The sequence below is a fragment of the Petaurus breviceps genome, unplaced genomic scaffold, assembly GCF_028583685.1.
Source record: "Petaurus breviceps papuanus isolate PSGF00001 unplaced genomic scaffold, PetGlider_PUasm1.0 91041, whole genome shotgun sequence".
NCBI lineage: Eukaryota > Metazoa > Chordata > Mammalia > Diprotodontia > Petauridae > Petaurus > Petaurus breviceps.
In genome coordinates this window covers 38,018,422-38,039,112 of record NW_027187400.1, presented here as the reverse complement: position 1 = coordinate 38,039,112, position 20,691 = coordinate 38,018,422, and the positions used below count along the sequence as shown (strand labels likewise).

At 41.2% G+C, this 20,691-nt stretch overlaps 1 protein-coding gene across 9 annotated transcripts in view; it reads right to left on the bottom strand.

Annotated features, from left to right (window-relative positions):
- NADK (NAD kinase) overlaps positions 1–20,691 on the bottom strand; it is a 53,787-nt gene that overhangs the window by 17,419 nt on the left and 15,677 nt on the right. For 8 of the 9 annotated variants that reach the window (XM_069078352.1, XM_069078355.1, XM_069078357.1 and 5 more), the window contains exon 2: positions 2,434–2,652. In XM_069078352.1, the coding sequence (XP_068934453.1) occupies positions 2,434–2,652 (219 nt within the window). Of the gene's footprint in view, positions 1–2,433; positions 2,653–11,300; positions 11,440–20,691 lie in introns of those variants that run through there. The other variant, XM_069078351.1, reaches the window with a different exon arrangement.

Below are 20,691 nucleotides of genomic sequence, written 5' to 3'. Positions count from 1 at the left end.
AAAGGGATATGGGAGAAAATATGGGAGAGAGCAGATTGGAGGAGGGGATATCCTGTGGGACTGCTATTTGGGGGCTGTGGGTAGGGGAAAAATGGGGAGAAAATTTGTAACTCAAAATCTGGCAGAAATGAATGATGTAAATCAGAAGTTAATAAAGCATTTAAAAAAAAAGAAATAATTAAATGATTTTATAGATCCTTTTACACACTAAAATACTGTCATAAAGTAAATAGAAGAGTATAAAGCATAATTATAAAATGATGTCAATATATTGAATATCCTGGCCTAGGAAAATATTTAATTATTCTTTTCTGAGTACAATTCTTTACCAGGCAATTATGTGAAAGTGTCTAAGTTTTACTATACTGTTATATCTCTTTAGGTTTTATTTTATTCTTTTCCAAAGAAAAATTAAACTTTTAATCTCAAAAATGTGCCCAACTCCCCACCCTGAAGTCATAGATCTGCTGGCTCTCTCCTGCTCACTCCCTGAGGGAGGAAGGACCACATTTATGCTAAGAAATCATATAATTATTATCAAAAGTATTGCCACTAGCTTGTCTTTATCAGGCACTTTCCATATTAAGGTCTACATTTTTACATATAAATATTATGTGAAAATAGGTAGAATAATAATAATAACTCAGCATTACAAAACACTGTGAAGTATGCAAGCATTTGATCCTCTGATATATAGATATACTTTTAAATGTGTTTGTGTGTGTGAGTAGATGCATGTAAGAAAAATACTAGACTTGGGGACCTGAATATGTCTCTATCCCAACTCCATACTACCTGAGTAATCCTGGTTAAGTCATTTACTTCAGTCTCAGTTTCATTAACTATAAAATGGGAATAATATTACCTACCTTATAGGTGCAAGAAAAGTTCTCTGCAAACCTTCAAGTCTCTATAAATATGTTAATACAGCTGGGTCCTAGTTGGTGAGAAGAATGAATCCCCTCCAATAGTCATATTATCCAAATTTACACTGTACATCACCACTGGGCTGGAGCCAATCACACTCCAATGAAGTGGATTCACTATTCACACTAATCAAGGCTTAGCTGTGCTAATACACACTTATGCTTCTTTCTCAAACAAAGGTTTATTTCTTTAACACCAACATTCATACTGAGGGCAGCATTCTCCCCTGCTGTCTATGGCTCTTCAAGAATTCAAAGAGCAACTCAGTGGATGGATCACCCATAATAAACTCATGGAAAGACATGAAGGAGATTCCCCAAGATGAGCTGCAGTCTGTGTCCCCGGAGAAAGCATCAGACCCAGGAGACTCATGACCCTGCACTATCAGTTGACTCAAGGAAGGAGAGGTTAAGTGACTTTCTAAGGCTTCCCTGATGGTCAGGGACAGAATGGGGTCAGAAGCTTGGTGGCCAGGTCTTCTGGACATCACACCTAAGCGTTGTGTTACCCCTAGCCAGTCCCAGAGAACTCAGTAGCTTTAATGTCTAACACTTTTCATTATGGTTCTAATTGGAACTAGAGTTCCATTGATCTGTGCAAGGACCACTGGGGGACAGAGTCAAGTTTTTTAAATTCCTGGACTATAGTTAGTAAAAAAAAAAAAGTTTGCACATCATGCTTTAAACTGAATGATCTTCAAAATTTCCCATAAAATTTTAGAAACATTATTACAGAGAGAACAAGACACCAGCATTAGATACAAATAAATGAACAGACATTATGTTAAACACAGTTACTTTGGTTTTGCATATAATACTAAAATTTAATTTCTATAGTCAAATGCTAATTATCCATATTAATGGAAGGATAGCAGTACAGTTGACACAAATCAAGAATAATCCAAGGGACAGTTTACAAAGGGGAAGTAATTTCTTATAGCAAATTAGCCTAAATATTTTTCTTAAGTCCATATTGAAATTAATCTACATTATAGCTAGGGGGTTGCTTAAAGCTGTGAAATAGCAGGGATGAGGCAGTCCACAATAAAAATGTTATTGTACAGAGTTTATCAAGTCAGGATCAGACACCATGTGTGGGCCCATGAGCATACACTGGCGTATGCGTGACTTTGCCATATGAGGCAAACAGACATTGATATGGATCAGGTATCACAGAGAACTCAAATGCCACTGCTTACTGATTAGCCAGAGATACTGCCAACATCCCATGGGACGGGCCCTCTGTGAGACACCACCACTCACATCAACTGGCTGAGAGGTAGGTGCCAATGTCCCATGGGACGGGCCCTCTGGGAGATGCCACCACTCACACCGACTGGCTGAGAGGCGGGTTCCCTTCCCTAAGTCCCTTTAACATTGCAAACACTGAGGGCCTATATATATCACATTGAGCCAATTCTCTGAGAATGCCCAAACTCAGCAGTTTTTCCTGGTCCCACCAGCCAGACAATACAAATCTGGCTCTCTTCTCGGACAGGTACTTTACCTGAATTCTTTCGTGCTCCCCAGGGCAGGTGAGGCAGATAAACTCCGAGACTTGGCTCGACCTCGGATGGGATTGCCATAGTTCCAGTCCTCGTCTCCGTGACATGCTGAACAGCGGTAAGAGGCTGAATCTGGACTCAGCTCTTTGCTCAGACTAATTTTTTCTTGTTCCATCTCCATAGTGGACAAAAGGGAACTTCCGTCAGGAAGACACTGATGCCTTAAAGAGAAATTAAATGATTAATCCCATGGACCCATGATTCAGGTTCTACTGATCAGTTAACTTAGGTCACTACAATCTACCTGTCTTTGACTGTCTTTGCTCTTTTTACACACCTGTTTGAACAATACACCTTCAAAGACAGTTTCGAAGTCAGCCAAATTCCAACAAAATGGTCAGAGAAAGGCAACAAAACAGATTTTCTTTTCTCCTCCCCCTTTTTATCTACTCCTATATCATTAGCTCAATGCAAACTTCCTCTGGAAAGCTTATACAACAAAATTAAAAACACTTCTGTTGGGCGGCTAGGTGACATAGTGAGTAAAGAGCCAGCCCTGGAGTCAGGAGGACCCAAGTTTGGTTCCAGCCTCAGACACTTAACACTCACACACACAAAAAAACTAGCCATGTAACCTTGGGCAAGTTATTTAACCCCAACTGGCCTCCAAAAGGCAAAAAAAACAAAACAAAATAATTCTGTTTGTTGAGGTATGTCGGGGCTCCATAATGAAAATGTGGGCTACAGGAGAATGTCTTTAATGAGTTAAAGAATGGTATAAATCAGGGGCGGCCAGGTAGCACAGTGAGTAAGAGCACTGGCTCCAGTGTCAGGATGACCTGGGGATCGAATCTGGGCTCAGACACTTAGGACCCACCCATAAACACCTGGCCGTATAACCTTGAGCAAGTTACTTAACCCTGATTGCTTTAAAAAAAAAAAGGATGGTATAAATCGAGTCACTGCTTATTTTCATAAATCAAGAACTCCTTATCGCTTATAAGAACATCCATATTCAGATGAATAATGGATATTATAGATATTTAGATCAGAGAAGATGCATATCAAATTAAAATCCAATAAACATTTATCAAATGCTGATCTATACAAGTTCTGACAGCTTTTACCATAATGGAATGGCTTCAAAAATGGTACTGGAAACAGTCAGTTTTCCTAAGACTGGCTCCTTTCCTGCAGTCTACAAGCATTCCTCATCCTTAAAAAACCTTCCTTTGACTCTAAAATAGCAGCTACCACCCAGGTCTAGGACAGAAACCTAGGGGACTCCACTAGAGACCTTCCTCCAAGGTAGCATTGACTCATATGCTGTGACTCTCATCCTTTCACAGTCAAAGCCCTAGAAAAGGGTCTAGATTCATGGGAGTACAATCACACACACACACACACACACACACACAGCTAAACACCCCGCCCCCCCCCCCCCCAGCTGAGTCCGCAGGCTCCTGCCTGGCTCCGCCCCCCACAAGGCCCACTTTCCTCTGTCTTTAGGGCCAGATAAGGCTTTGGTGACCAGGTGGGTTTTCTGGCTGTCCTTTCCATTTCTGCAGTCATGGTATATACTATGGTCCTGGTTCTTCTGCCTTCATCTACAAGCCTCCCCCTGCTTCTGTTTACTCCTCATGGACTACACTGCAATCTCTTACAGTGAGCTAACATTCCATGATACTCCTGTGCCAAATGCATTTATCCATTCCCCAAATAATGGGAGCCTATTTTGTTTCCAATTATGTACTGCTCCGTACATTTTGGTGCAATGGGAATTGTTCTATCTTGAGGAACATGCTCACACTCACTTCTCTGCCTCTTGAGAAACTGTCCTGGCCCAGGTCACCAACCTGTGCTGCCTCCAGAAGCCTCCTTGCTTGTCATCCTCCCTGACATCTCTGCAGCCTCCCCGCAGCCCGCATACTTTCTCCCCCTTCCTAGGTTTCACTCCTCTTTCTCCTGGTCCTCCCAACCTCCTTTTCAGGATCTCTGCAATCTCCCGTCTCTATCAGCCTGTTTGACTTTTCCACTCAAATGTCCCAGAAGCATTTGAAACTTAACTTGCCCCAGACATCACCTGCTTCTCTTCTTACTGCCCCTACTCCTAGTGAGGACACCATTCCTTTCTAGTCATTCATGTCTGCAATCTTGGGGTTGCATTTCATGCCTTCCTCAGCATGCCCTGCCCCCCAATTCCAATCAGTCACTGGGTCTTGTTGATTCCACCTCCACAATCCTTCTGATCCATGCCCTTTTCTCTACTTACACCACAACCACACTAGTTCAGACTCTCCATACCTCTCTAATGGACTAGGCCAAGGGTTGGTAAAATAGAGTCCCAGTTAAGGAGAGTTTTCACATTTTTAAATAAAGTTTCTGTATTTAAAAATATAAAAACCATTCCCAGCTTTCAGGGTCATAAAAACAGGTTGCACTCGGCCTTCCAGTTCCTGGCCAAGCCCAACAGCTTACCAAGTGATCACTCTTCTCTCTAATATACAGCCTTCCCCCAGCTGCCAAAGTGACTTTCCTAAAGCCCAGGCCTAACCATGTCACGTTCCTGTCCCAGAAGCTTCAAAGCCTCTCTACCGTCCCCAGGAGAGAATAAAGACAAACCCCTCTGTTGGAAAAGGTCCTTCATGATCTGGTAACAACTTACTTTTCCAGGTTAATTAAAGTTCTTTCCCCTTACACATCTATTTTTATTTTGCTTTCTGGAGGGCAACTGAGGTTAAGTGACTTGCCCAAGGTCACAAGGCTAGTAAGTATTAAGTGTCTGAAGCCGAATTTGAACTCAGGTTCTCCTGACTCCAGGGCCGGTACTCTGTTCACTTCACCACCTAGCCGCCCCATGAATCTATTTTCTAAAATACATGACCTAATGGCTGTTCCCTATGCATGATGTTCCAAATTTCCTGCCTCTTTGTATTTGCAAAGGCCCTCTCTCATGCCTGGAATGTTCTCTTTCCTCACTTAGAAATCTAAACCCCTTCCCCAAGTACTAGCTCCTTCAAGAGGCCTTTCCAGATTCTTCTTGGGTCATTAGTGCTCCATCCCCAAACCCAATTATTGTGTATAAATGTTCCATTCATTCATTTGTAAACGTGTCTTTCCACAATAAGACAACGTTCATAAGAATCTCGACACCCTTGCTAGAAACAAAATGAGAAGACAGAAGAAGAATGCAGCTAAATGGAAGGAGTGTTCATGAGCTCTCTCTGAAAAGGAAAATAAAGCAACAAATCATTTCATGGGTATTTGGCCATCCTCAGCTTCAAAGATCATACTATACTAAGTATTTGTTAAGGTGAAAAAACCACCATGAAGTACATCTACACCAACACCTCTACCTTTAGAGGATAAAAAGGTAGAGAAAGTCGATGAAAAACTCAGTAAGACCCACCAAATTAAATCAAAATAAAACCTTCAACTATTTCCAGGCAACATTAGACAAAGATAACAAAAAAAATTTGGAAAACCTGATTCAGGAAAAAGGAATGAGAGAAGCCCAAAACTTACAGACCACACAGAATCTTCAAATCTGTTTATCATGAATACTCTGAGAAAAAAAAAAGTGCTAGCTATGCAAGCTCCAAAAAACATCACAAAAAATGAAATGGAAATTTTAGTAAAGAATGATAGTTCTTGAGTAAATTTAAGATAAAATTTTTATCTTTTTTTTAAATATCACCAACATTTCTTCCAGAATCCTTCCTGCTCCCCACATTCTTTAAGGTACAACATCTGTGACTTGAGTGGGGTGGGGAGTGAAGGAAGTAGGCCCCTCCTCTCTCCTCTTTGGGGTCAGGCTTGTTCTTTCCATTTACACTGCTGCAATCTTTGTGTCTACTGTTTTCTTGGCTTTGCTCACCCCCCTCAGCATCAGATTATGTAAATCTTTTCATTCTTCTTTATAGTTGTTGAGTTGTTTATAACTTAGTGATCTCATCTGGAGTTTTCCTGGCAAAGATACCGAATGGCTTGCCATTTCCTTCTCCACCTCATTTTTTTTTAAAAGCAACTGGGGTTAAGTAATTTGCTCAAGGTTACATGGCCAGGTGTTTCTGGGTAGGTGCTAAGTGTGTGAGCCCGGATTCGATCCCAGGTCATCCCAACTCTGGGGCCGGTACTCTTACTCACTGTGCTACCTGGCCACCCCCCACCTCATTTTTTTTAACAGATCAAGAAACTGAGGCCAACAGGGCTAAGTGACTTGCCCAGGGTCACATAGCTAGTAAGTATCTGAGGCCGGATTTGAATTTGGGAAGAAGAGTCCTCCTGATCCAGGCCCGGGCTCTATCCATTGCGCCACCTTGTTGCCTACATCTGCCTAACTGCCATAAAGATAGATGTTTAGTAAAGGCACTTGATTCTGCAGAGCAAAATATGAACAAGGTGTTTCTCAGGCATCCCTCAAGCTTAGATCTGATTCCTTGAAGGCTCTAACACCAGGGATGAGCTTGTCTAAATATTTTTGTGTTGGCCACTATCCCCGAGGAGATATAGCAGAGGCCCAGGCTGAAGAGGCCTCCAGATAACTGCTGTTTGTAGATGGGACTTAGCTCGTCACATCAAACTTCAGAACAAGTGAGAGGCATCTGAAAGAATCTAGCCTAACCAACCCCACAGGAAAAACAAGGGATATGAAAAATGCCTATTATCCAGACTGTGATATTCAGTTAGATAAGAAAACCTCTAGAACTCATCCATCAGCAGCCACGTCTTAGGCAGACAATACAAAGAGACATAACAAACAGAAAATGAAGTGGGCTTATAATACAACAGGGAGGGAAAAGGAGGCTGAATTATCTTTGGAAAACTGCACAATTCTTGTACGGATCCAAACAAAGACTGATCTTTTCAACAGCAACATTCAACTGGGATTGCATGGTTCAATCAGAGAACAGCGCTTCAGAAAAATAGGGAAAGGAACTTGGTGAATGTGAGTATACTACTGACACATTACAAATAAAGAATTATGAAAGAGAACAAGATTAAACGATGTAAAAAAAAAAACTCATAAGTGAAAAAGATGGCAAGAGTGAGGGAGAAGGGCAGACAGTGTATATGCTCCACTGGTGTCCCCAGGCAGGAGGGGAAGACAGGTGAGAGTAGCACAGAGATGGATGGGTTACAATCTGTATTATTGGAAAGAAGACTCAGAATGATGAGATCACTGAGAGCTTAGATATGCATAAACCACTGAGATCACCAGTGAGGATACATAAATAAAAGCTGTCCTTGCCCAATGAGGACATAAAGACAAATGAAAAGCAGGCCTTTTCTAACAGAGCTGACATTTTATTGGGGTAGGGGGGAGGCGAATAAGATGTGTGCTCTGTTTAGTGGGATACAAGAGAGGGGGTGAAAAGGGCAAAAAAGAGATCAAAGCACTCCAAGAACAGGAAAGTGGGAGAGAACACTAAGAGATGAGACCAAAGCTGCCCTGTGCGCTCAAGAGTACTTCCAGATACAGATTTTCTTTTCAGTCTTTCTTAAATTACCCTTCTTTAGAATAACAAAAGGTGGCTCCAAGTTAAGGAAATAGAAATATGTGATTCTTTGCAAAGGGTGAAAGAAACAAAGACAGCAGATGACTGTATCTGATATGTTCAAACTCAGATCTTCTGGCCAATGGTATTAAAGCTCATCCAAGAGTGAGGTTTCTAACAGCTATATAATCTCCTAAAAAAAATATTTCAATAATGAACAAGTAGACGGCAGCAACTGTCTCTAAAGGGCTAGCAAACAAGAAGAAAAATATTTAACTTACTGTAACATAAAGCACTTACTAAATTGTGCTAAGTACAATCTGTACAAAAGTAATCAAACAAGACAGTGTCTACATCCAAAGAGGTAGATTGTAAATACATTCTAACGTAAGACAATACAAAATGGCACTGGACAGGTGGGGGAGGCAAAGTGATTGGCAAGGAAATAAAGAAGTCTAGACCGTGAGTGGAACTGAGAGAGTGAGTATGGCAGGGCCCCTCCGGAAATGATAATAAAGCTTTTATTGTTCAGACCTGTCCAATTCTTCTTGATCCCATTTGGGACTTTCTTGGCAAGGAAACTGAAGTGTTCTGCTATTTCCTTCTCCAGCTCATGTTACAGAAGAGGAACTGGGTGGCAGGGTGAAGTGACTTGCCCAAGGTCACATAGTTAGGAAATGCCTGAGGCCGGATATGAACTCACAGAGAAGAGTCTTCCTGACTCCAGGCTGGGTGCTCTGCCCACTGCGCCACCCAGCTGCTCAGCAATAATTGCTGATCTATCTATATATTGGGATTCAAAGCAAACTGCAGAACCAGCTCATTCTTCAGTAGCTCAAACTAAATGAAGAAAGTTTCATACTCAAAGTCTGGCCTAAGAACAAAGCACTCCAAAGCCCAAGCCCCTTGCTTCATCCTGCCCTTAGGATTTTCAATACAAAAATACATTTTAAAAATGTGTTAAGGCCAGCTTTCCAAAAAATTCAGAAAAAACACATTAAGCTATTTTAAATTAATCTTTGCTTGATCAGAAAAGAAAAAAAGTTTCCATCTCTCATTTTGGTAATAAGCACTTAGAAATGAGCAAGGAAAATGAATTCTGCTTACAAATGAATATTCAAATTCAAAAATAGAAAGCACAGAAGACATTTTCTATTTTGCTAAATTTGACAGAAATCCAATCACAGACTTATTCAAAGTGTCTCTTGCTACAAAGAACCAAATAGCTGATAAATGACAGGTTACTGCTAAGGGCAGAAACCAAAGCTTTCAAAGACATAGTCCAGATGTTAAAGAAGGTTACTTTATCAAGTTTACATGAATAAAGGATTTCTTTTTGCAGAGTAACTAACCAACACTTGAACAAAGTAGCATTTTGAATGTATATCACAAAAAGACATTGCTCCCCAAACTTACAAAATCTACTGTTTAAAAGACAAATGCCAAGAAAATGGTGACAATGCCATTTAATTCACAGTCGTCCTTGGCCATATTAGGCCTCCATAGGACTAACAGATCTTTTCATTTTGTCAAAATGATGAGACAGAATAATTCCAATAATGTTTCTCAAACTTTCTAATAAATGCAGCAAGTGACTTGGGGGACACAGGAGTCACAAATGAAGCTGTAGAGAGTAACTCACAGACTTTGTTCATTTTCTAACACAAATCTCCTATGGGTCTTTACACTTGGCTGGTTTCTCCAAACACCTTCACTACAAATACATATTTATCATAGTCCTATGAACCATGGCTAATAATACACTCAAACCATATGGTCACTGTACGAGAGACAAGTTGTTGCTAAGTGCCCAGCAATAGCATTACACAAGAACCCCCGGGCCAGATTTAACAGTTAACTGGCTTATTATTTAAAGTCTATTATTTCACATATATTTGAACATGCTTACATATTTTTCAGAGTCAATTTTGCCAATTGCAACTTCAACTTCAAGCAAGAACACAGGGGTCGACAAAGTGCCACCAGTGCCAACGTCTGTCAAGCAGTGAAGCCCCTCTGAGGAGCCCTTCGGAGCCCCCATGTTAGCACAGTCTAGATTTCATTCAAGCTTTGCACAAACGTTATCCTTACAGGCCATCTGAGCTTTAAAGGTTCTGAAACTTCATCATCCCGATGGACTATTATACTTGTCTTTTCATGAGGTTTTTTCAATGCCTCTTATGGTTATTAGGATGTTGGCTGACAAATTCTCTCAGTAGCAGTCATTTTGGGTCATCCAAGTGACTAGTGAGACTAACTTCTTAAAAATATGAAAAAGGTCATCCCCATGTCAGTACTATCCATAGTAATCAGGATCCAAGAATTACTTCATTATAGCGACTTAAAATCAAGAGAAAAATAATGAAGAAATCTTAAGCTTTTGATTTTTTTTCTCCTTGGGCCCAATGGATTCCCCCACCTACTCCCCACTAGCCCTCCACTCGGGCTTCCCCTCTGAGGTTACCTCCAATTTACACTGTACCTTGTCTACAATTTTTTGCATCTTGAATGTGAGGTCAGTGGGCAGGCTCCTAAGCACTTAATGAATGCTTAACTGATTGACAATCCCATATACAAACCTCAGCAAAAGCTGTATTACATTTTATAGTTCATCTACCTCATAAAACCACAATCCTCATAATCCATCAATGATTCAGAAGAGATCAAAACAGACCTGGCTTACAAACACTTCTTGCTACACTGATAACCTCTGGTGATTCACTGAACCCCCCCCCAACTTCAGTTTTGCAACCTGTAAAATGGGCCAGTACCTGCTGTCCAGGGGCTATCTCCAGTCAGAATCAAAAAAGGGAAGGGAGGGGGCAAGGAGAAAGAGAGATAGAGCTCTGTAAACAGTAAAGCCCCTTCTATCATTTCCTCCTGAATTCTGTTATTGCTACAGAGAAATGATTTTTGCAGATTTATTTTGTATCCTGCTCTTTGTAGATATGGTCATAATTAGCATCTCTAATTCATTTAAACTGGGTGTTCTGTACACATTTCAAATTCAGCATATCCCCAGCAGAACTCATTATCTACCTAGCCATCCTCCAGCTCAAAGTCCTATTCTTAACAAGAGCTCTCCATTCTTCTGATTTGCATACTTAGCATTCTACTCCCTCCTTTCCCTCCCACATCTTACATATCAATCAACTGACCAACCTTGCCATTTCTACCTCAACTACATTTCTTGCATCAGGCCTTTTCTCCCTATTCTTGCAGTTACCACTTCAGTTCAGCCCCTCACCCTCTCTTGCAATGGCCCCTGACTGCTCTCCCTGCCTCAACTCCCCCCTACTCCAAGCACATCCTCCCTTCAGGGACAAAGAGATTTTCTTTTAGGCACAGTTCTGACCATGCCACTCTCCTACCTTTCACCACGAGGATCAAATATAAACTCCATTTGGCTTAAGTCCGGTGCAACCTTGAGCCAGCATATCTTTCCAGCTTCATTACATTTCTTCACTTTCTGGTCCAAGCTGGTCTTCTCTCTGTTCTTCTCCATGTGCATAGATCTTAGATCTTAGCACAGAATGCCAGTGGCAGAGGAGGGCACCTTTAACATGTTAACATCTCCCTGTTTTATCCACTCCCTGCTCCCCTCCCTCCATTTATGTCATGAACAGAGAGAGACCTCAGCAGCAGTGAACCCAGAGTAAAAGTCACCCTGTATTGTCTTAACATATGCATGAAGGATAGACTCCATGCTGGAGAAGGGCCTCTAGGCTGTGTTTTACAGATGAGGAAATGGGGGCTCAGCTGGGTTAAATGGCTAGCCACAGCTAATTTCAGAGGAGGCATGAACCCCCATTTTCCTGACTTCCATTTCAGGCGCTCTATCCATCAGGTCACACCATATCTCTTGATACATGCATTCTCTCCCTATGCCTCATCTTTGTTATCAGGAAAACAGGTTACAAGGTGTTGAGTAATTATGAATTATTTATAATTTAATTAATTATATGATAGCTAGGTAGTACAATGGATAGACTGCTTCACTTGGAATCAGGAGGACCCAAGTTCAAATCTTTCCTCAGACATTTCCTAGCTGGGTGACCAGGGACAAGTCACTGAACTCAGTCTTAGTCTCAACTTCCTTATCGGTCAAAAGATCAGAGTAAAAGTACTTTGAAAACCTTAAAGTGGTATACAAATGCTAGCTATCAGAGGTGGTGGTGGAGGCCTGCTGGGCTTCCTCATTTTAGTATGCAGCTGACTTGGGCCTCACTTGTGAACCCTGGCAAGCACTTCCCACATCCCCTTCATGTCCTGTCTGTCTGCCATCCAAGGACCAGACTGGCTCCGCTGGGCAGGCTCATCACCAAGTTGGCTCCAGCTAGACTACTATTACAGACTGGGGGCAGGGAAGCTGACGAGATGGAAGGAATATGCACATGATGAAATCAAAGATCTGACTTGCAAAGTAACCATGGGTTTCTATCTCATTAGGTAGAAATCTACAGCTAGATCGTGCAATAGAGCACCAAGCCTGGAGTCACTTAACACTTTTTGCCTTGGTTTCCTCATCTGTAAAATGGGGAGACAGCAGAGAAGGAAATGGCAAACCACTCCAATATCTTTGCTAAGAAATGGCCAAATGGGGTCACGGAGAGTCTGAAATGACTGAACAAGAAGCGGCAGTATTCTCAAAATGACCTGGACTGCTAATGAACTGAGCTTCCACTACACAAAGAAAATGAGGCCATTTAGTAAGCTCCTCCTCTCCCCAAGTGCACACTTCATAACCCCTCTATAATGCTACCTAGTGTGAAAACACTCCTGAGACTAACATATCTACTCTCCATGAGTTACCACACTGTGCAAATGCAGGGGGGGCACAGAATAAGCCTGCTTTGCCAAAAGGAGCCAAGAGTCTTGCTCACTCCCAGACGCCTTTGCCGCTGTCCGATGGCTGACCCTGCTGAACTGTGCACCTCAAACCAGCTTAAACCAGCCTTATGGTCAACCACTGCTGCACAACATCCTGCTCCTGTGTCTTACCTGGTCCTGGAAAGTACAGTCCATTCTCCACCAGAACCCTGCCCCTTTGTGGTTTTCAAGCATAAGGTGCTCCTGCCCCTCCTGGGCTGTGGGCTCCATAGTACCTTTGGAACTGGGGCTCTGACATGCTATCTACCTTTCCTTTTTAATAAATTTTAATAAATTTTTTGGGGACTCAACCAGATCTCGTCTATATTTGAAGCATGGATTTTCTGGGTTTTTTTCCCTTACATTGACACCATTCTCTCTTTCCTTCCTTTGCTCCAAGTCTCTAGAGGAAAAGGGGGCCCCCTTTTGCCAAGGCCAGCCTCTGCATTTGTGCTCTTGATTTCCTCTTCCTTTCTCCCATCCATAAAAGAAGGGAATTGGACTAGCAGCCTTGGAGAGCTCTGCCAGCCCTAAATCAAGGGATCCCATCACCCCCTCCTCAAACATACCAAGGGGCTGACTATTGTTTCTAGGACAACACAGTGGCCTCAAACTGACTCTGAAAGCAAGCTCTCCACAATGAGGCCCTCACTCTGATGCTAAAACACTTCTCTCCCTGCCTCCAACCCACCTTTTTACACTCCAGTCACTGGCCCTCCTCATCTCCAACTTTTAGAAGCCCTGGCTCCCTTCAACGATCCGTTCAATAGGGAACTCCCACAGAAGGCCTGCTCTGATCCCTCTAGAGTTAACAGTGCCTTCCCCTAGAAATCACTTTACATCTGCTCTTTATGTCTCCTCCACAGAGAGGGCAGCACAGCACAGCACAGGAGAAAGCCAAAGGCCTGGTTTCTAGGTCAGTGTACTCCCCAGCTGCTAAGGCTGGGAACTGCAGAGCAGGTACGGACCTACAATGAGCTCATTCCCTCCCCAGGAACTTGCTTGTTCCAACAGATATTTCACAGATACCTAAGCACAGTAATGGTCTCTCCTGATAAACTGGAAGCTCCTTGAGGTCAGGGACCATTTCAATATTTGTCTTTAAAAAAGGTTTTTTTTGCCTGGATCAAACCATCTTGGGGTGGGGGGAGGGGGAGGAGGACAATCTGGAATTCAAAATCTTGTAAAACTGGATGTTGAAAACTATCTTTGCATATAATTGGAAAAAAAGAAAATACTATTAAGTGGGGGAAAGAGAAAAATTATTTTTGTCACTATTTTGGAACGGGAAGGGAATAAGTATCTTTATAGTGCCTACTATGTGCCAGATATGGTATAAACTCAGCATTTTGCAAATATTATCTCATTTGCTAACAGGTGACTAACCAATTCTGCTGACTGATTACAGTTGTGACATCTATCTCCTCTGATCTACTGTTCACTGTGTTTGCAGAAACTGTCATATGGGGGAAGGGGGTGCCACACACAAGATTAAGAGATGCCTATATTATTATTTCATTCCAACAGGGTCAGAATCACATTGTACTCCCTCTTACTGTCCTGTCCCTGAGATTACAAGCTACTGTATTTCTTTTTTATATTTGTCCTTTATAACTATCTCAGTTCCCTATTAATAGGATAAATACAGTAGGAACTTATGGAACTGAATTTTAGGATAAGATTTTATATTGTTGAAAGCATCATGACACTTAGCTCTTTTGCACTACTGCTCATAGACAACTAAATTCCCAAACTGGCAGTTTGGGGATTTAGATCTGGAAGGGGTCTCAGAGACCATCTGGCCCAACTCTAAGATTAAGGCCCAGAGATGTTAAGTAACATGATTGTTTCAAATTGTCAAATATTCAGCAATTCCTGATCTGTCTGCTGTTCTTCTCCCTCACTAAAACACATACTTGGATAGCTTTAAGAATAACAGCCTGAGCAGGATGAACCAGGGTCAGAGCCAGGACATCAAAATCAGGTCACCTAACACCAAGCTCAGGGCCAGGATTCTTCCCAAAATGCCATGCTATCCTGTGCAGGAGGCCCAGGTGAATGAAGAACTCATCCACAACTGAAACAACCACCTCCCCCCCGCCCCCCAAGAAAACCTCACGCATTTTTCATCTTTAAATTTTACTGGCAAAAGATAGTTTGCTTTCAAAAGAACTAAAAAAAGCAAATGGGGTTATTTTCAAAGAATATTCATCTTTACTGCCAAACAATTCCAGAAGCTTATCAGTCTCTGCTAGTCAAGACTTTAATGGGTACAATGACTAAAAATAATTTAGAAAATAATGCCATTAAACACAAAAAGAACTTTCTTGAACTGAGTTTTCCATGTTCCATTTTAGCAATGGTTAGTATGACTAGGATTCAACTGAATTTAATCAAAGTTTGTGTTTGGTTTAATGATATTTTAAAAAAATCAAATTTCTAACTTCCTCCAAATGCATTCAGACTTCCGACAGCACAGATTTTGTAATTTACTATTACAAAAACCAGGACCTACATATTTAGTTAGAAAACAAAAACAACCTCATGAACATCTGGTGTAAGATTCTTAACTGGCAAGGTTGCCTTGGAATAATTTTTAGGAATGAAGAAAACGTATAAGGAATATTCTCCCTCTTCTCCACTCATTTTACTGTTTTCAAATCAGCTTGAGAGTAGGCATTTTTTTTGGTGGGGGTTATCTTAATATGGGATAATACCCATAGTAAATTAGCCCAAATTTACCTGTTACTTTTATAGTGTCATATGTTAAGAGGTGAGTTAATGGCAAAAACTCTATCTGTACAACAAATAGAAAGAAACTATATTCAATTTAGCAAATTTAGCAAACTAAATTCAATTTAGCTCTGTACTAGGGCCCCTGAGTGAGCTACAAAGCTGAGATGAAGGTGGCTGGCCAGTGTCAGAGACAGGGTGATATAGACAGACACCCCCAGCTGGATGGAGCACCCACAGAGTTCATCTGTATGTAAAGACACTGCAAAGGAACACTGAACTGGGCCCCAAACAGAACTCAAGAATAGACTACACTGATTTTGGGAAACTCTGTGGTTCTAGTGAATCAAAGGATTTCCCTAAAACAGAGACACAAAGACCCACCATTTTAATACCAATATCCTTCTGGTCACATATTTTACATATACCCCTGTTTCACGGTACCCCAGGTTCCAAAGAATTGACACTGAAGACCACCCAAAGGATACCACAGGGGTTCCTGGTCAGCAGGAGCAGGCTACAACACATTCTAAATGAGCAACTGCATGGAACATAAAGGATATGCCAAAGAGGGTAACTAGAAAAAAAGGATACACTAGCTTTGCACCGAGACAAAGGATAGTCTATGTTCCAAACTAGCATCTACACTCGAAAAGAGGATGCCCTAGTCTGGGGCTGCAGGAACCTGGATGAGTCACCAAGGATGGCAAGCAGGTGATCTCTGTCACAGAGAAAGACCACCTACATCAGAGAGGTCACAGAGCCACCTAAATGGGGGCAACTGAAACAGCCAGAGTCCAAGAGGACTGAAAAGGCAGCGTGCATCATCCGGCTACTACGCATTACTGGCTGACATGTTCGCAAACTGTGACCGAGCATAGGACCTTGACAAGGCCCAGGAAAGAAAAAAAAAAAGTTATTAAACAAGTATTTGCTGAGTACCTACTATGTGCAAGACACAGGAGGGAGGAAATATAATAAAATAAACAAGGTAGGATCCCTAACCTTTCAAAAATGTGTCAAGGCTCATGAAGTCAATGGGTACAAGGAAGAAATTCACTGCAGGGAGCACCAGAAAAAACTATCCTACAAAGACTGGCAAGATTGGGTGCACGGGATCCTCCCTCACAAGAGGACCAAGAGGATAAACTGGCATAGCAAGAGGGCCCTGACTACATGCAGCCCATCCAGTGAATAAACAGGGTGCCCAAGAATAAGAACATGGTCATCAACAAGTTTGTCAAACACAACACAATGGAAAAAGGGGCAATCAAGGACATCTATCAGCTTGGCGTCTTCAACTCCCACATGCTGTCTAAGCTACAGTGAAGCTGTATTACTGTGTGAGCTGTACCATCCACCCAACTCAGATTGAGTCTTGTGAGGTATAATGGGAATTTGAAGATCTTCCCTACCCCTTAACAGGCCTGGGGGGGGGGGGGGGGGTCTGAAGACCTCCCCTGCTTTGAAAGTAAACTCTGCCCCCAATAGGCTGAATGTAGTCACATGGAGCCGGCGGTAGGAGGAGTTTGCTGAAGGGAAGCAGAGCCCACAGGAAGCTGGTAGTCAGAGCTAGCCCGGAGAGAGAGAAGGACCTCAGGCAAGGAGTCAGATAGGCTCCTGAGTAGATATTGATCTTGTATTGGTTTGTGGGAAGGCTAAAAGAATGCTGTGGCTCTCAGCTGTTATCATGGCTTCTGAATATCTTTGGAACTATGATGGAATTGGCTCATTGGTTTGGGCATTTGGTTTTCTGGTGTCTAAATAAATGCTTCAGCTCTATCCTCTACCTGGAGAATTTAGTATATTTTGCAATCAAACATCATGCGATACTTATAGTTACTGTCTTTCTTGTGATAGTGGGTGCTGTAAATATTGCATTGGTACTCCATGAAGACAACCCCTGCATCCTCCCCAAAGACCAGGCTGTAAAGAACTATCAGCCAGGAGCAGATGCATAACATGGGCTCCCCTCCAAGATCTCCTCCAAATGCATCTAGAAAATGCACAGACTAGAACAGAAAATGGTAGAATAAGCATTCCAGCCAAAACCTCCCAACATTCCCATCTAAAAAGTTTATCAAATTCCAAAGTGGCAGGGCTAACAAAAGCCTGGGGTGAGACATTTTCCCAGCCCAAAACAACTTAGGAAGTCAGAAGGAAGAGGTCTGTGACAATGGAGTAGGACCAGCCCAGAGCCCATATGGCAACAGTACCAGCAGTGGGCCTTGGAGGCAGAAGCAACAACAGCAGCAGCTTCTGGAGCTCTCTACCCAGAGATGGTAAGAGGGTCGGAGAACTGGTCAGAAAGAAATTACAGGGTACCACTGCACTAGCACTAGGAGCAGGACTGGGCACTGTCTGGCAACTCCAGTACCCATTACGCAGTCCCAGGTCAAGGCAGGGAGGAATGCTTGCAGGTGCAAAGGCCCTGGTCACAGTTCCAGGGCAGAGAGGAACATCAGAGTGAATGCAGATGAGCATGAGTCCTTCCTGGGTAAGGACCAAAGTGCAGACCAGGAGAGGACTGACGACGTCTTTCCTCAGATCATACCACCCTGGAAGCACGAAAAACTTCAGAGACTTCCAGAACTAGCCCCCAGATAAACAGAGTCTGATCTCAATACAGATGAAATGTTAAAAAAAAAAAAAAGGTCAAAGTCAAGCTATAGGCTTGAAAAATGAGCAAATAACAACAAAAGAACCTGGCTATAAAAAGGCTATTACGGTGACAGAGAAGATCAAGACACGATCCCAGAAGGAGACAATAATGTGAAAACAGTGACAAGCAAAGCAAAAAACAAAGAGCAAAGTGTTAGCAAGCTCAACAAGGATTCCTGGAAAAGCTAAAGAAAAACATTTTTTTTTTAATATATTTTTTTATTTTTGCTTTCTGGAGGGGGGAGGATAGGGCAATTGGGGTTAAGTGACTTGCCCAAGGTCACACGGCTAGTTTATTTTTGTGTCAAGTGTCTGAGGCCATATCCGAACCCAGGTCCTCCTGACTCCAAGGCTGGTGCTCTACTCACTGCACAACCTAGCCACCCCTAGAAAAACATTTTTAAAAGGATCAAAAAAAATATATAATTTTAAAAATCAAGTATGAGTGGTGGAGGAAAAACTAGGAAAAGAAATGAGAGTGCTGCAAGAAAATTAGGAAAAGAAAATTAACAACTTGGTAAAAGAGGCACAAAAAATACTGAAGAAAATAACACCTAAAAAAACAGAACTGGCCAAATAGTAAAAGGTAAAAACGCTCACTGAAGAAAATAATTCTTTTAAAAAAATTAGAAAATGCACCAGACCAGAGGGAACAATATATATATATATATATATATATATATATATATATATATATGTATGTATGTATATCTAGAAGAGCATAAGTCTTCTAAATTCAGAAAGAAATAAGAGTGCAAGGGGATTGGGTAGGGCAAGAGGATAAGGGAGGGACTCTTAGAGAGGGGAGTAAGTTAAGGAATAAGAGGGCAAGGTAGTAGTAGAAGTAAAGCAGAGGAGTGAGGAGGGATAAGATAAACAGGGTAAGAAGGACAGTGAGCAAAAATAGGAAGGAAGAAAATACACAACAAATAATTGTAGATTACGATGTGAACGGGACAAATTTACCCATACAACAGAAAAGGATAACAGATTAAAAATTTGAATTCAATGCTATGTTACTCCTAGGAAACATAAAAATGAGAGTTCCACACAAAGACAAAATAAAGGGTAGGAGTAGAATTGTAAAAGGAGTAGTAAGTAAAAAAGCAGGGATAGTAATCATGATCTCAGAAAGTTAAAATAGATTTAATCAAAACTAGCCATGTGACCTTGGGCAAGTCACTTAACCCCAATTGCCCTACCTTCCCTCATCCAAAAAGCAATAAAATAAAATAAAACAGATTTAATCAAAAGTGAAAAAGAGACACTACACTATGTGTCAGCAATATTATTCAATATAGTTTTGGGCCACTTAAAATACCCAAACAGTATAAAATATCTGAGTTTATACCTGCCAAAATAGACATAGGAACTATATTAACATAAACATAAACCGCTTTTTATGCAAATAAACTCAGATCTAAATAAATGAAGTAATAGTTAACATTCATGGTGTTAATTCACATAAATTCAATATAATTTTTAAAATGACAATTTTAATTAACTTATTTATACAATGTCATCCCAATTAAATTACTAAAAAAAAACTACTGAGTTAGAAAAAAATAATAAAGTTCATTTAAAACAAAAGGTCAGGAATTTCAAAGAAACCAGGGAAAAAAGATGTACAAGAAGGAGATTAAGCAATATCAAGACCTTAAACTATGTTATGAGGTGAGAGAATAGTTGAAGTTTAAAAAGAATAATTTCAATTATTCTAAATTAAAATTTTCTTGTATAAATAAAACCTATGTAGCCAAGAACAGAAAGAATGCAGAAAATTGGGGGGAAACTCTCATAGACAATCTCTCAGATAGGATGTGATTGGGTTGGAATATTGATGTGGTGTAGGAAATAAGCTGGTTGGAAAGATTTGGGGGGAAACACTTGGATTTACGAAGGAAGATGCTACACCCTCAGAGAAACAGAAGATAGTAGGAAATAAGCATAGTACTGTTTTACATATATATATATGTATATGAATGTATATGTGTATGTTTATAGATAGAGAGATCATGCTTAATCGTAGCTGCCTTTAGAGTGGAGGGTTGGGAAGGGAAAAAGTAAAGTAAAAAGTACACAGCAGAGAACAAAAGAAAACCAACAAGAAAGCAAAGAAAAGCTGGCTAGTTTTGAAAACGATGTGTAGTAGTACTATAGTATACAGGTTTTCTTGGAATGGAAATTTATTGTTTTATATTGAATCGTTTCTTATGGTCTGCTATGTACACAGTGTTTTTGGTGGGTTTTTTTTCTTATTTTGTTTTTAAGTTTAAAATAGGAAAAAATTACCCCAAAAAAATGCACCAGACCAAGCTCCAAAGAGGAAATTTAGAAAAAGACGCAATGCATAAAAACTTGTCCACTCCAGTTCTTCACAGGGATGGGAGGTCTGGGGACAATGAAGACAAGGTTGGGGGTGGGTGGAGCACTCTAATACCCAAGGAGAGGTGGCACACCAACATAAGAGGAGCCCCAACCCATACTGGGCTCCACCCC